The 12,539-nt window shown below is 39.7% G+C and overlaps 1 protein-coding gene across 2 annotated transcripts in view; it reads right to left on the bottom strand.

The window, feature by feature from the left end:
* Nucleotides 1-12,334, bottom strand: part of RAF1 (Raf-1 proto-oncogene, serine/threonine kinase) — a 57,891-nt gene extending 45,557 nt beyond the window's left edge. Inside the window, exon 1 of one of the 2 annotated variants that reach the window (XM_063291831.1) lies at nucleotides 12,191-12,334. In XM_063291831.1, the coding sequence (XP_063147901.1) occupies nucleotides 12,191-12,301 (111 nt within the window). In that variant the 5' untranslated portion in view covers nucleotides 12,302-12,334. The remainder of the gene's footprint in view (nucleotides 1-12,190) is intronic. The other variant, XM_063291832.1, reaches the window with a different exon arrangement.
* Between the last annotated feature and the right edge of the window lie 205 nt (nucleotides 12,335-12,539).

Here is a 12,539-nt window from a genome sequence, read left to right as displayed (position 1 = left end):
ACACATTCCTTCCTCTTACTTAATATTTACAAGCTGCCAGATCATCAGCCAGCATGAAGTCAGGGATTGTCAATATGCAGATAATACTCAGTTGTATATCTTGCCTGTGGGATGAATAGGGGATATGGTTGCGGTCCTGTCCCAATTTCTGGATGCTGTGAGAGTATGGATGGCGATGAACAGGCTTACTCAATCCACCAAGATGGAATGGCATTGAGTGTGGAAACTATGCAATTCCAGAGATATTCCATCTCTATTTTTGGATGCGGTTCCGTTTATAATCTGGGGTTCCTCCTAGATTCACAGCTCCTACTTAAAGAGCAGGTGGCAGTTGCGGCTAAGAGGGCCTTTACAAAGTTCCACCTTGTGCTCCAATTATGGCCTTCCTCAAACCGGGAGGCTTTGCTCGTTGCCATTCATGCTTTAGTCACCTTCCATTTGTATTACTGCAATATGCTCTATATGTGCCTTAAAGACCACCCAGAAACCGGTCCAGAATGCAGTGGCTTGAGCAGTTATAGGCATTAGTCAATCTGCCCATGTAACAACTCTGCTCCAAGAACTGCACTGGCTGCCAGTTTGTTCTAGGTGCAATTCAAGTTGCTGACCATCCTATTTAAAGCCCTTCATAGTTCAGGTCCTGGATATCTGCAGGATCACCTTTTCACAGTGATCCCAGCACATCCTTTGAGATCCATAAGAGAAGGCTCCCTCTTGGTTCCTTAGGGAACATCACCTGCAGTGATCCCACCCTTATATTAGACAAGCCCCAAGTCCTTCACACATTCATTAAGACCTAATTGTTTCAGTGGGCTTTCGGGGGGCTGAGAGGTCATATTAGTCTCTCCTAGATGACAATTGTCTTATGGTTATTCTTCAGTGCCTGGATATTATTCATTATATTAGCTATATTGTTATGTTCATGTTAAGTTTCATTTCTAATCTTAGAACTGTTCTGAAGGTCTGTTCAATGACTAGAGTAGCATATAAGCCTAGTGAAACAAAATACAAATAAATAACATTAACAACTCTGAAATACAAGAACTAATACCTTTATTTCAACTTCTAAAGTCAACTATTTTAGACTGGGCAGCTGATAAAGTAGTTACTGTGAAAGAATTACAAAAATATTTTAAAAACTCTAAGATTAAAGATTGATGGCAGACAAAAAACAGTAAAACATAGAAACTGCTATTAGTAACATTCTTTAAAAGGCAAAGTTCTTGATTATAAGCCAATATAGCTTTAGTAAAGGTAAAGGTTTCCCTTGACGTAAAGTCCAGTCGTGTCCGACTCTAGGGGGCGGTGCTCATCTCCGTTTCTAAGCCTTAGAGCCGGCGTTGTCATAGACACTTCCGGGTCATGTGGCTTTAATCCCCCCCAAAATAAATATGTATGCTACTTCTTATAAATGACTTTTTAAAACAGTTATTATAGAAGAGTCACATCAATTCTGGTTTATACATTGTAATTGCTGCAAGAAGCCTGGCTGTTAAAATTCCCTATGAAACAAGATAATGCGAGATAATATAATGAAACTATTATTTCATAAGATACAGGTAAAGGTAAAGGTTTCCCTCGACGTAAAGTCCAGTCGTGTCCGACTCTAGGGGGCGGTGCTCATCTCCGTTTCTAAGCCTTAGAGCCGGCGTTGTCATAGACACTTCCGGGTCATGTGGCCAGCATGACGACACGGAACGCCGTTACCTTCCCGCCGAAGCGGTACCTATTGATCTACTCACATTTGCATGTTTTCGAACTGCTAGGTGAGCAGGAGCTGGGACGAGCAACGGGAGCTCACCCCGCCGCGCGGTTTCGAACCGCCGACCTTCCGATCGGCAGCTCAGCGGTTTAACCCGCAGCGCCACCGCGTCCCTCTCATAAGATACAAATGAAGCTTTTTTTAGAACAGAGAAAATTTTTATTAAAGTTGAATAGATTTTCTCATGTCAAGTTTTCAAATCCTTTAATCCAGTGAACTGTTTACTTACACACATATTTGAAAACTAGAAAAATGAGCATATAACATATTTTTCACTCTACAACCATATGCACTTATCAAGGATGTTTTCATTTGCTTATCTTTTTATAATGATTACAATTTTTTTTTCAGCCTTCGAGTCAGTCTTGACTCCTGGTAACTGCCTGGACAAGTCCCTGCAGTCCCTTGGCAATGTTTTAGAAGTGATTTGCCCTTGCCTTCTTCCTAGGGCTGAGTGGCCCTATGTCACCCAGCTCGCTTCATGTCTAAGGTGACACTAGAACTTACAGTCTCCCGGTTTCTAACCTGATGCCTTAACCACTACACCAAAATGCTCTATTCAAAACTACTGGTGACATTTTATTAGAAAATATGTTGATGTAATTGGCATTTTTAGCACAAAGAAATTATATAACACTTGTGTAAATTGTAAGCATAAGCACACTTATAATTAGCATTATCTTAATTTACAATATTTCAGAACTTCAATAAAGGAATATAACTGGAAATCAAGTGGTCTATAGATTTATTAAAGATCAAACAACAGACATGCTTATACAATTCCAAAAATTCAGAATAATCACTGGACAAATAAATTGATAACTATATTTGTGTAAAAAATCTCTAGAATATACAAAATGTTTACTTGTTACAGAATTTAGAGTAATAAAAGACTAATTAACTTACCATTTATATATCATATTTCCACCAATGAAATATTATCAAAATGGTTTGTTTCAGAGTATCCCAACAGTGGCAACAGGTAATCAGCAAATTAAAATTATTTTACTAATTTATTTGTTGATTACCTGTTGCCACTGTTAAAAAAACATTGGTAATTCATTTAATATACAAGATTTTAAAAAGCAGGATTAGCAATTCCTAAATAAATAAATGTGAATAGTAAAACTGAATCAATAGACAAGAAAACTCCATTTACTTATTTGAGAACAGCTTCTTATAAAATAAGGAGCAGTAATTTAAGTCGCCAAGAGAGGTCTTACAATTAAATTAATAAGGATAGGTTCAAAAGGATTTCAACCTGCTACATTCATGAGCAGCAATCTATGAGTTAAACTTTAAAGTAGTTTAATCTAACCAAATGGGGCAATAACCCTGATTAATAGATTAAGAGAATAGAGTAGCGCTCTCTCATTTGCCCAGCATGCAACAGCTCCCGGAATATCAAGGATTACATAAAACATTCCAATTCTTAAGTACTACAGAAAAGCCCAGTGTACCCCAAGAGACGAGTTTTGAGAATCCTGTACTTCAAATTTCTCCCTACGCATACAGACCCCAAGATAAACAGGTAGCTCTGTAAATTTTTTAGGCCATACTATGCTACAATAAGAATAGAAGCAAAAACAGAGTATTAATCATTTAAAGGAATTCTACACAAGCAACTTGTGTTCTGGCATCAGTTCCATGTAGGTAATATCCCCGATAAATAAAAAAAATTAGAAAAAATTAATAAAGTTAATGTGCATAAATGGCATATTGTTGTGTTCAATCCATTCACTTCTACTTTATTCAAAGACAGGTGACCAAATGAGGAAGGAGAGAACTTTAAGTAATACCTGAACCCAGGATTGTGGGTCACTGTGCCCAAACAAGATAATAAATCAGTTAAAAACCATGATTTGTTAGTATGACTAGATGCCCTTTGCTTATAATACTGTACAATTTCAACTTAACAGACCCTCATTTAAAGGGCTTTGGGTGCAGTGGACTATCTGGTCAGGCTCCAAAACCTTAAACAAACTGGTTGCATTCAAAGTACTTTATCTTACGGTTCTATACGTTTTACCTTAATTTTATGACATCTGCAGCAATTAGTCATTTGCATAGTTACACCAATCTGAAGTAAAGGTCGCCTGGCCTCAATTAGTCTATTACACTGAATTTTACAGAATTAGTTTTAGATACTGCACAAATTTCCCTCTTCTAGTGTGTTACCCACTCCTATGGAGTAATAGTTCAGCTGTTGTTATTCAGGAAAATCATTACTTTTATTATATTTCTCTACAATATATGTGGACCTCCCCAATCATCAGATTTTGGATGGTATACAATGAAATTAAAAAACACAGAAACAGCACATACAAAATGAATGCATGCCAAGATGAAACACCCACAATTAATCGGTTTGGGTTAAAAACACAATTAAATAAAAATGTTTTAATAGCTTTAAGAATGGAGGGGGCTTATATTTATCTTCAGGAGAAGCATGCTCAAGAAACAGAAGCCACTTAGCAACAGCAATCACGGCAGTCCCTGTTGCCATCATTAACAAAATCCCATCAGGTCGTTAGGCGAGGACCTACCCCAATCCAAGCCACTCCCAGCTTCGTCCCTCCCAGCCCCGAGCCTCAGTAAGATAAGGGACTACCTCTTCTTCAACTCCCCCCACTTGCCTATGTCCCCCCATCTCTGTCCTTTTGGCCGCCTTGCACTCTGCTACCTCTGCTGGCCCTGCCACCCTGCACTCTGCTGGCCCTGCAGGCACAGCCAGCAGTTGCCTCACATAGGGCCAAGCTGAGCACGCCTCATCAGTAGAGGGAGGAAGGTGGTGAAGGTCAGCTGGGCACAACAGGACCTGAAGAGCGCAGGGCGGTGGGATGGCTTGCCCTGGCACAGGGCTTGAAGCGGCACTTGTAGGCGATGGCAGCGGTGCTGGGGCTGAAGTAGAGGCCCAGGCGGGGAGGGGTGGCTGGCTGAGACTGCTGAAGGCTCCAGGCCTCTACTTCAGCCCCAGCACCACCAAAGAGTCCACTATATAGGGCAGCCAAAAGGGCAGAGATGGGGGGAGATAGGCCCCAGCAGTCTTAAGTGTGGGCAAGCTGCCAAGCGCCTTAATTTTTATCATGTGACCGCAGGGGCACTGCAACAGCCATAACTTCAGGGACCTGGCATAAATACCATTCATTCAATGCCCTATAACTTCTAACGGTTGCTGAACGAATGGTCGTAACTCAAGGACTACCTGTACAAAAAATGCCCACCATCTAACCCAAGTCACATGTACTTCTTCTGGAGGAAAGAAACCAGCAGGCCCTCTCAAGATGTTCAGACAAGCCATGGCAATCTGAATAATCAGGTTCATGTAAGTCTTACTTACAGCAAGAACCTTCAACCTATGTTTATAGCTTATAAATTTTTGGTTATTTTAGTCATATGGCAACCTCCTAGGGAGCATGTACAAACTGTTTATTTGTCTTTGAAGTCAAAAAGGATTTCACTAGTAGTAGTTTTGTGTTATTAGCTCTTCAATAGAGGATGGAAAACAGGTGTTGATGATTCAAGGAATGTTTTAATACCTACATGATTACACCTGATCTTTTTAAGGAAAGGAAATAATTGGAGACCATGCACAAACTGAGCAGGAAATTTTCTTCTGTGCTTAATATCAAAACAAGCAACTTACTGAATCCTTTGTAGAAAACACCAAAGCACTTGGACTATACTAAATTTGAAAACTGATTAATTCTAAATATATTCTGTAGCAATTAGCTGATTTAAATCCTGAAGCAATATTATGAACACTGAAAACTGTATACTCTGTGAACATGTTATCACACTGCAACTTCTGAATAAAAACATCATACAGCTGTTCTGTTTAAACACAAAACACATCATGTCCCAGTAAGATCCTATTAAGTTAGTATAAACTAATATTTTTCTCCCAAAATGGTGTCAGCTTAGCAGACCAGTTAACTTCTCAATAGCTCATTCATTTTTATGCCTGTTAGAAGAAAATGTGCAAATGTTCTAATATGGGTAAGAATAAGAAATGAACAAATTCTACCATGGGCTAGTGGTAGTTTGTCATAATTATCCTAGCATCTAAAGGGAGTTCTAGTTCTAGTAGATTTAATCTTTTTTTACCTGAAAAATGCAAACGCCACATTTCTCTCCCCACACAATTTATGGTGTATTTTGTTGTTATTGATCTTATTATGTTGCATTCCTGATTGTTATTGGTCATTGTTTTAGGATCTATTATGCTTTAAACTTAATTACTGGAAATGGGAATTGTGAGACTGAGTCCGTGGATTGAAGCAGCACAGAAGCTGAAGTAAATAAATAAATTCCCACGGATAACAATATGTGGGAAACAAAGTCAGACTGCTGAAATTCCCCTGACTGTTGTAGCACTTTTTCAAATAGCTGCAACCAGAGGAATTGCTGCCAGCCATAAATGCAGTTGCCTGGTTTATAAGTTGTTATCCATGTTGTTATCCATGGATATCTACAACTGGAACGACGAGGAATCTCTCATACACCCAGTCGTAGGCCTCTAATGTGCAATGCATAAAGTCTAAGCAAATATTAGGCAGGCTGCTACTGACTGCATCCAAGGGCCCCAGAGCAGAATCCATTCTAGCTTTTCTGCACCAAAAAATGTTCAGCATGCACCTATAAGGAAACCCCCTGAAATAAGACTTCTTCATAGTTATCTCCCATGAAAAGAAAAGCAACAGCCTAACAGGCTGGCACAGAAAAGAAGCAGCTAGTGTTGAAGACCAGATTTAAGACGAGTCAGTCCAGAAATAAATGCACATACAAACACATTCCCAAGTAAAGTCATACTTCCAAAGTCTCTAATTAATTCTATCTTTTCATGCAACAGAGTGCCAGTGTAAAACTTCCCTGAAGGGTTCTCTACCAATTAATCCACTGAGTTGTTGAAATATAGTGGTGAAGAACGTCAATAAGGAAGCCCTGGATTCAAATTTCACTTCAACCATCATTGAAATTCACATTCCTATACCACCAGGTCAATTGTACAATAAAGGTCACTTAACTTTTTTAATGTCACAATGGCCACCACACATTTTACAGTCTTTTCCTATCTTGCTTCTACTCTCTGGAATCATAGAGTACACAATGAACAACATTTTGGGTCTGATTTTGTGAGGATCAAAAACGCCCCTGAAACACTTTTTTTCCAAATCTTTTATGAAACTGGAAGAATAATTTGTTCTGATTACAATAACCCAAGAACAGTTTAACTTATAGCAGTGATGGAGTTAGATCATGTTTGTAAAATTGTGTGTCTGTATGTGTATAAATAAATATGCTGTAATTTTATTATTAGATCTGCTTGTAATAAATACATACCAAATAAAAATAAAACTACTATATCCCTCATACGACTTTGGGTATTCTTGCTTAGATTATACCCATGCCCCCAAACACACACTTGCCACTGATAAATGAAGTTCTTCAGAGGGCTGTTACTTATGTACGAATATATGAAAAATACTTTGAACACTTAAAATACTTTATATACAAGATCAGATCCAATTAATTCATTTTACTGACAGAAAAAAACTTTCATCAGTGCAAAGGGAAATGAGAAATTTTCCCACCAGTCCTCAATATCATCCCAAATTTAACTCACTAGGTGGGAACTTTCTATGGATCAGGGATTGCATAGGAAGCCACATAGGGAAAGAGGACAGCATAGTCTTCCATTTACATGTTAGATTCTACCAACATACTTTTCAATATCTAAGGCCAAGACTCTGTACATCAACCTTCTCCATTTTGGAAAATTCACCACACGTGTAGACTTCAGCTCCCAAAAATCCCTGACAGCATAGACAGCACTGCTAAAAGTTGATGTACACACGTCAAGAAAATATATAGGTCAGGGAAAGCTATTGTACATGTCTTTCGCATAATTATACATTTTAATAAAATCTCACTATTAAGGATTCAAGAAAACTTTTCCTACAAAATGAAGAGCTAACAAGCTAACATTCAAAATCAACAGGGAACTGAACCAGAACCGTATCAGAACAAAACTCAGTTTTCATTTTATTATTGTCTAAGCAAAGCTCTGAAACATTAAGGTGGCCAATACTCACATTTTTCCCCCATTAGATTTTTTTTTCCTGGCTATAAAACGCATAAAACAAATTTCAATTACTGTCCTTTGGCTTAAAATGACAAGGGCATATCTTCTGGAATAATTAAAAATAGCACTATGAAAGATGCCAAAGGAGAGTCTTTCTGCTATCCGGCTACTGCTTGGTCCGAAACATTAACTGGCTTTCTTTTTATAATTCTTTGGCTACAATAATGAACTACAGCTAACCCAGCAAATTTTTAAAAGGCCGAGAAAGAAGACTCAATTCCTCTCTTGCATTCAACTCTCCCTTCAGTTTTTCCTTTAGATTAGTACAACTTATTTCTAAAGTTACTTGATTTCATTATCTCAGCAAACAAGTACTTAAGTCTAAAAAATGAGATGTTGGTCTTTCCTGTTTCTTGTCTGATGCAAATGCACCATACTGAAACATTATTTTCAACAAATCTTTTCAAATACAGATCAGCACTGTATAAATTGCAATCCTTAAAAGTAAATGCAGTTCATCATATGGGAAGTTGCAAATACGACTACAGGTTTGACTTTTAGTTTGTTTTATGTGCTATGGATATCTGAAATAGATAAGTCTGTTTATCTGCAGTTCATCACATCCTACTATGAACCAAGATAAAGAACTGAAGCTAAACAGATTCAAATAGTCTTCAATTCGCAAAGTCAAATATTATTCTTCCGCATCTGCAACAACCTTCTCAGCAATATTTCCTATGAAACTGGCTTTGGAAGATTGTTATTCCCTCCTAAATATAATAAAAATCATAACAACAACAATAGACAGCCAGTTTGGTCTAGTGGTTAAGGTGCTGGGCTAGAAACCAGGAGACTGTGAGTTCTAGTCCCATTTTAGGCATGAAAGCCAGCTGGGTGACCTTGGGCCTCTCTCAGCCCAACTCACCTCGCAGGGTTGTTGTTGTGGGGAAAATAGGAGAAGGAAGGAATATTTGGTATGTTAGCCGCCTTGAGTTATTTGTAAAAGTAATAAAGGGGGGATAGAAAATAAATAAATAAATACAAAATCAAACAGAACATGAGATTCTGGAAGATTTATCATGTACACTGTATTTAGAGATGTCTCATAATTCCTTAATTACAAGGAAAAACTTGAGAGGGGAAGTGAGATGGATTTTTAAAAATGCAATGTATGTTGAAACATTTAACTCAAAGATCCAAAATTATCTGCTCATTAATACCCACTGCCCTTTTAATATTTAATTGCCAAATTCATTGGAGAGGGTGAAATGTTTGAAACTAAATAATCCATGCAAGGATGTTACAATACAACTAGAATAATTTGGAATATTTGGGATTGCTGCTAACATTGGATAAAAGAAATATACATCTTACTGCAAGCAAAAAAGCCTTTTTGGGGGCAGGATTTGATTTATTCTATGCTTATTTAAGAGGAAAACCTTATGGGAAAAACTATGATACCATCTCTACACTATTAAAAATGACTGCAAATCTATATTTCATAAATACAGCATACACATAGTACAGTATACTTTCTATGCCAATCCATACTAAACAAATATTAAGCAAAAAGATGTAATTCTTCCTCTATTAAGTTACTGCATCCTTAGATTTTTACCTACTCTACCGTATAGCTAGCAAAAATGTTTTCTTGATCTATATACAGTATTCTATAAACCAACAATAAGATAAAAATTACAACTGAAATGCAACATTAAAAACCCCTTGGGTCTAAAATCCTGTAACCAATTTAATTACTATTAACACCACACCCATCCAGCAAGTCAGTGAACCAGCCTCAATCAGTTCACAATCTAAAAATATACTAAACATCCCAAATGTTCTTAAATGATACTATGTGCAGTGAATGAAGTACATTGCTAATTGATACAGTTTTATGAGAATCTGCCAGTACTCGAGCAATTTTGGTTACACACAGCTGTACTGGAACACCAGGTCGGGACATAAACAGCCATGTCATCACACACACTCAGGTGGCACCGAAAAGCCTAATACAGACTTAACAGCATCATCCAACAAACTGTACAGAAGGTACAACTGATTTAACTTGCAAAAAATGTTGATAGTTAACTTTTCAATCATGTATTTTTGATCATATGTATACTTTCTATTCTATTCATGCAACAATCAGGCTTCTTGCAAAGGGCTTGTTGAAAAAAGGACAATAGCACAGTACAGAACAATGTACTACTGAAAATAAACTTGGTAGCTTTTTTCAACACTGCTCAGAGGAGCATGTTTCTATTATGGAAATTTTTGCAATATATTCCATGAATTAGTTTGACAATAACTGTACTCTTCAGTCAGCTACTTATATAACTGCCAAGAAAAAAATATAGTAAAACAAAACTACAATACACCGTAATTTTAATGCTTAAGGAGAGTCTGGTCTTATGATGAATAACTGCATCAACTGCACTAATTTTTGCATTTAATAGCAACATGTGCTAGTTACCAAAAAGCCCAGATTTTCAAACAAAAACAACTTACCAAAAATATTCAACCAAAACAATCTGAAATTAGAATCTTGCCTGAAAGTCAAAATTTTCATAAGAATTAAATTGCCACACAAGCACCCATGTTACAGCAAGTAGCCTGAACAGAAGTAAACCAATAACTTGCCTATGTTCATATTTAAACAACAGCTGTACTTATTAGGTTTTTTCCTCATGTTGGTTAATTATACTTCACTAAGTTTTAATGTGATCTGTTCCATTTTGAGTTAGCCTTGTATATGAATCCAGCCATTAAGCCACGATTAAAGGTCTTATTTTGCACCCCCGGCAATGTACAGTTTAACAAACCAGTTAAGTAAATCATGGCTTAGAACAATGTGTAAACCCATCTAGTGAAAAGCACACCTTTTGTGAGTTAAAATACAAATCAAATATGTGGATACAGTACTTTCAGACAGATATCATAGAGTTTCAAATGAAAGGACATCAGGCACTTTATTCTCTTTCTCTTTAAAAAGCCTTGACTGGAAGCCCTATTATTTAGATAGTCCATTTTGTTTTTCATGCTACAATCATAAACAGATTTACTTAAAAGTAAATCCCATTCAAATCAGGACTTTAATTTAATTTAGTTTAATCTTGGTAAGTCTGAGCTATTAGTGGAAAGTATTATTCCCACTTACACAAGTCAGATTCCCAACCACTATTAAAAAAAAAAGACTCAAGACTATTCAAGGCAAACCTATTTATATTACCATCACTGGCTTGGTTCGTATTACTTAACTTTCTTTGATCTTTCATAAATCAGGGCCACTTAATGACCAAGAAAATCTGAGTAGGACAAAGGCAATTAGTCATGTCTCTTAGGATCCACAAAGAGTTATCACAGCCATAAAATTAAGAATAAATTCTCTCCAGAACGCTTCACTTCCACACAGCCGAAATCGTTTCCACAACTCCCCAACAGCTTTTACCCCAAGAAATTGCAGAGCAGCGTCTCAACTCCCACCCTATTCGGTCTCCTTGCGGCAAACCGCAGCTGTGTCTTTTTTTATTCTCCCAACGGAGCAACAGTTCATCTCTTCCGCAGGTTTAATTCAGAAGCCTCTCCCGGAGGATTCGTTCAGGGGGATCCTGCTGCCTCGCAAGTCTCGCTGGACGTCCGCCGAGCCGACGCTTCTGATGCTCCGCGCAACCCCGCAAAGCCAGAGAGCGCCAACCTGCTGCCCGATGACAGCTGGCTGGAGGCGGCGACATCAGCATCCATTCCTGCTCTTGTCAATAAACGGGGGTCAAGCCGCATCGCTGCGTCGGACGCCAGCAGACAAGATGCCTCCGATCCCCGCCAGCGACACACGGACTCAAGTTCCCCGCAGGACAGGCTGATGCTCCGGCTCTTTCCCCCTCCCGAAGAAAAGAAAATGAGGAAGGAACTCGAAAGAGAGAGAGGGAGCCCAAAATGGCAAACGGGGAACAAGCCAGATTCTTCCACCTGGGCGCCTTTCTTCGCAGAGAAGCCGCAAAGCAGGCATCCCGTGCAAGAGGGCTAAGAAAGCTGAGAGCGGCAGCAGCGGGGATGAAGCCCACCGCTCAACCCGAGACGACACCAACGCATCCGCCTCTCCCGCTCGGAGCTCCTCGGGAGCACAAGTCGCCTTCGCTGGCGCCCGAGGCAGAAGCTCCTAAGCCGAGCTGCAGGCGGGGGGTGGCTCCTTCTCCCGCAGCCCGTGCGAGCCCCGCTACTGCGTACTGTACTCACGTACCCGTATACTCTCGAGCCAGCAACAAGCGTCCCCAACTCCACCCGATCCTGTCCCAGGCTCCGGCCCCGAAAGTCGCCCCCCGCGCGCGGAACTGGCGCCTTACCTGCCCGCCTCTCGGGTGCCGCCGCCTCCCCGCCGCGAGGGCTTTTCCCTCACTCGAAGCCTCCCGCTCCTCTCGCCATCTAAAATGGCGGCCTGGGTAACAGCTAGACATTTATTGCAAACCCATCGAAGCGCTCGGCGCTCGATTCCTGGCGTCTGGAGCGCCGACACTTCAGCATCTCGAGCGGCTCCTTGCCCCGCCCCTGGGGCTGTTCGCTTGTCTCGCCGCCATTTGCGACTCCTGCCCGCGGGGAGCAAGAGAAGGGGCGCGGCCAGAAGCGTCGCAATTCCCCCCGCGAGGCAGGAGAATAGTCCCGGCTGGAAGAGCGGCGCGGGTGGTGGACTGTGCT

This window comes from Candoia aspera, chromosome 2 (assembly GCF_035149785.1).
Source record: "Candoia aspera isolate rCanAsp1 chromosome 2, rCanAsp1.hap2, whole genome shotgun sequence".
In the NCBI taxonomy this organism is placed as follows: domain Eukaryota; kingdom Metazoa; phylum Chordata; class Lepidosauria; order Squamata; family Boidae; genus Candoia; species Candoia aspera.
Note: the sequence above shows the minus strand (reverse complement) of the source record. Positions and strands in the feature narration are given on the sequence as shown.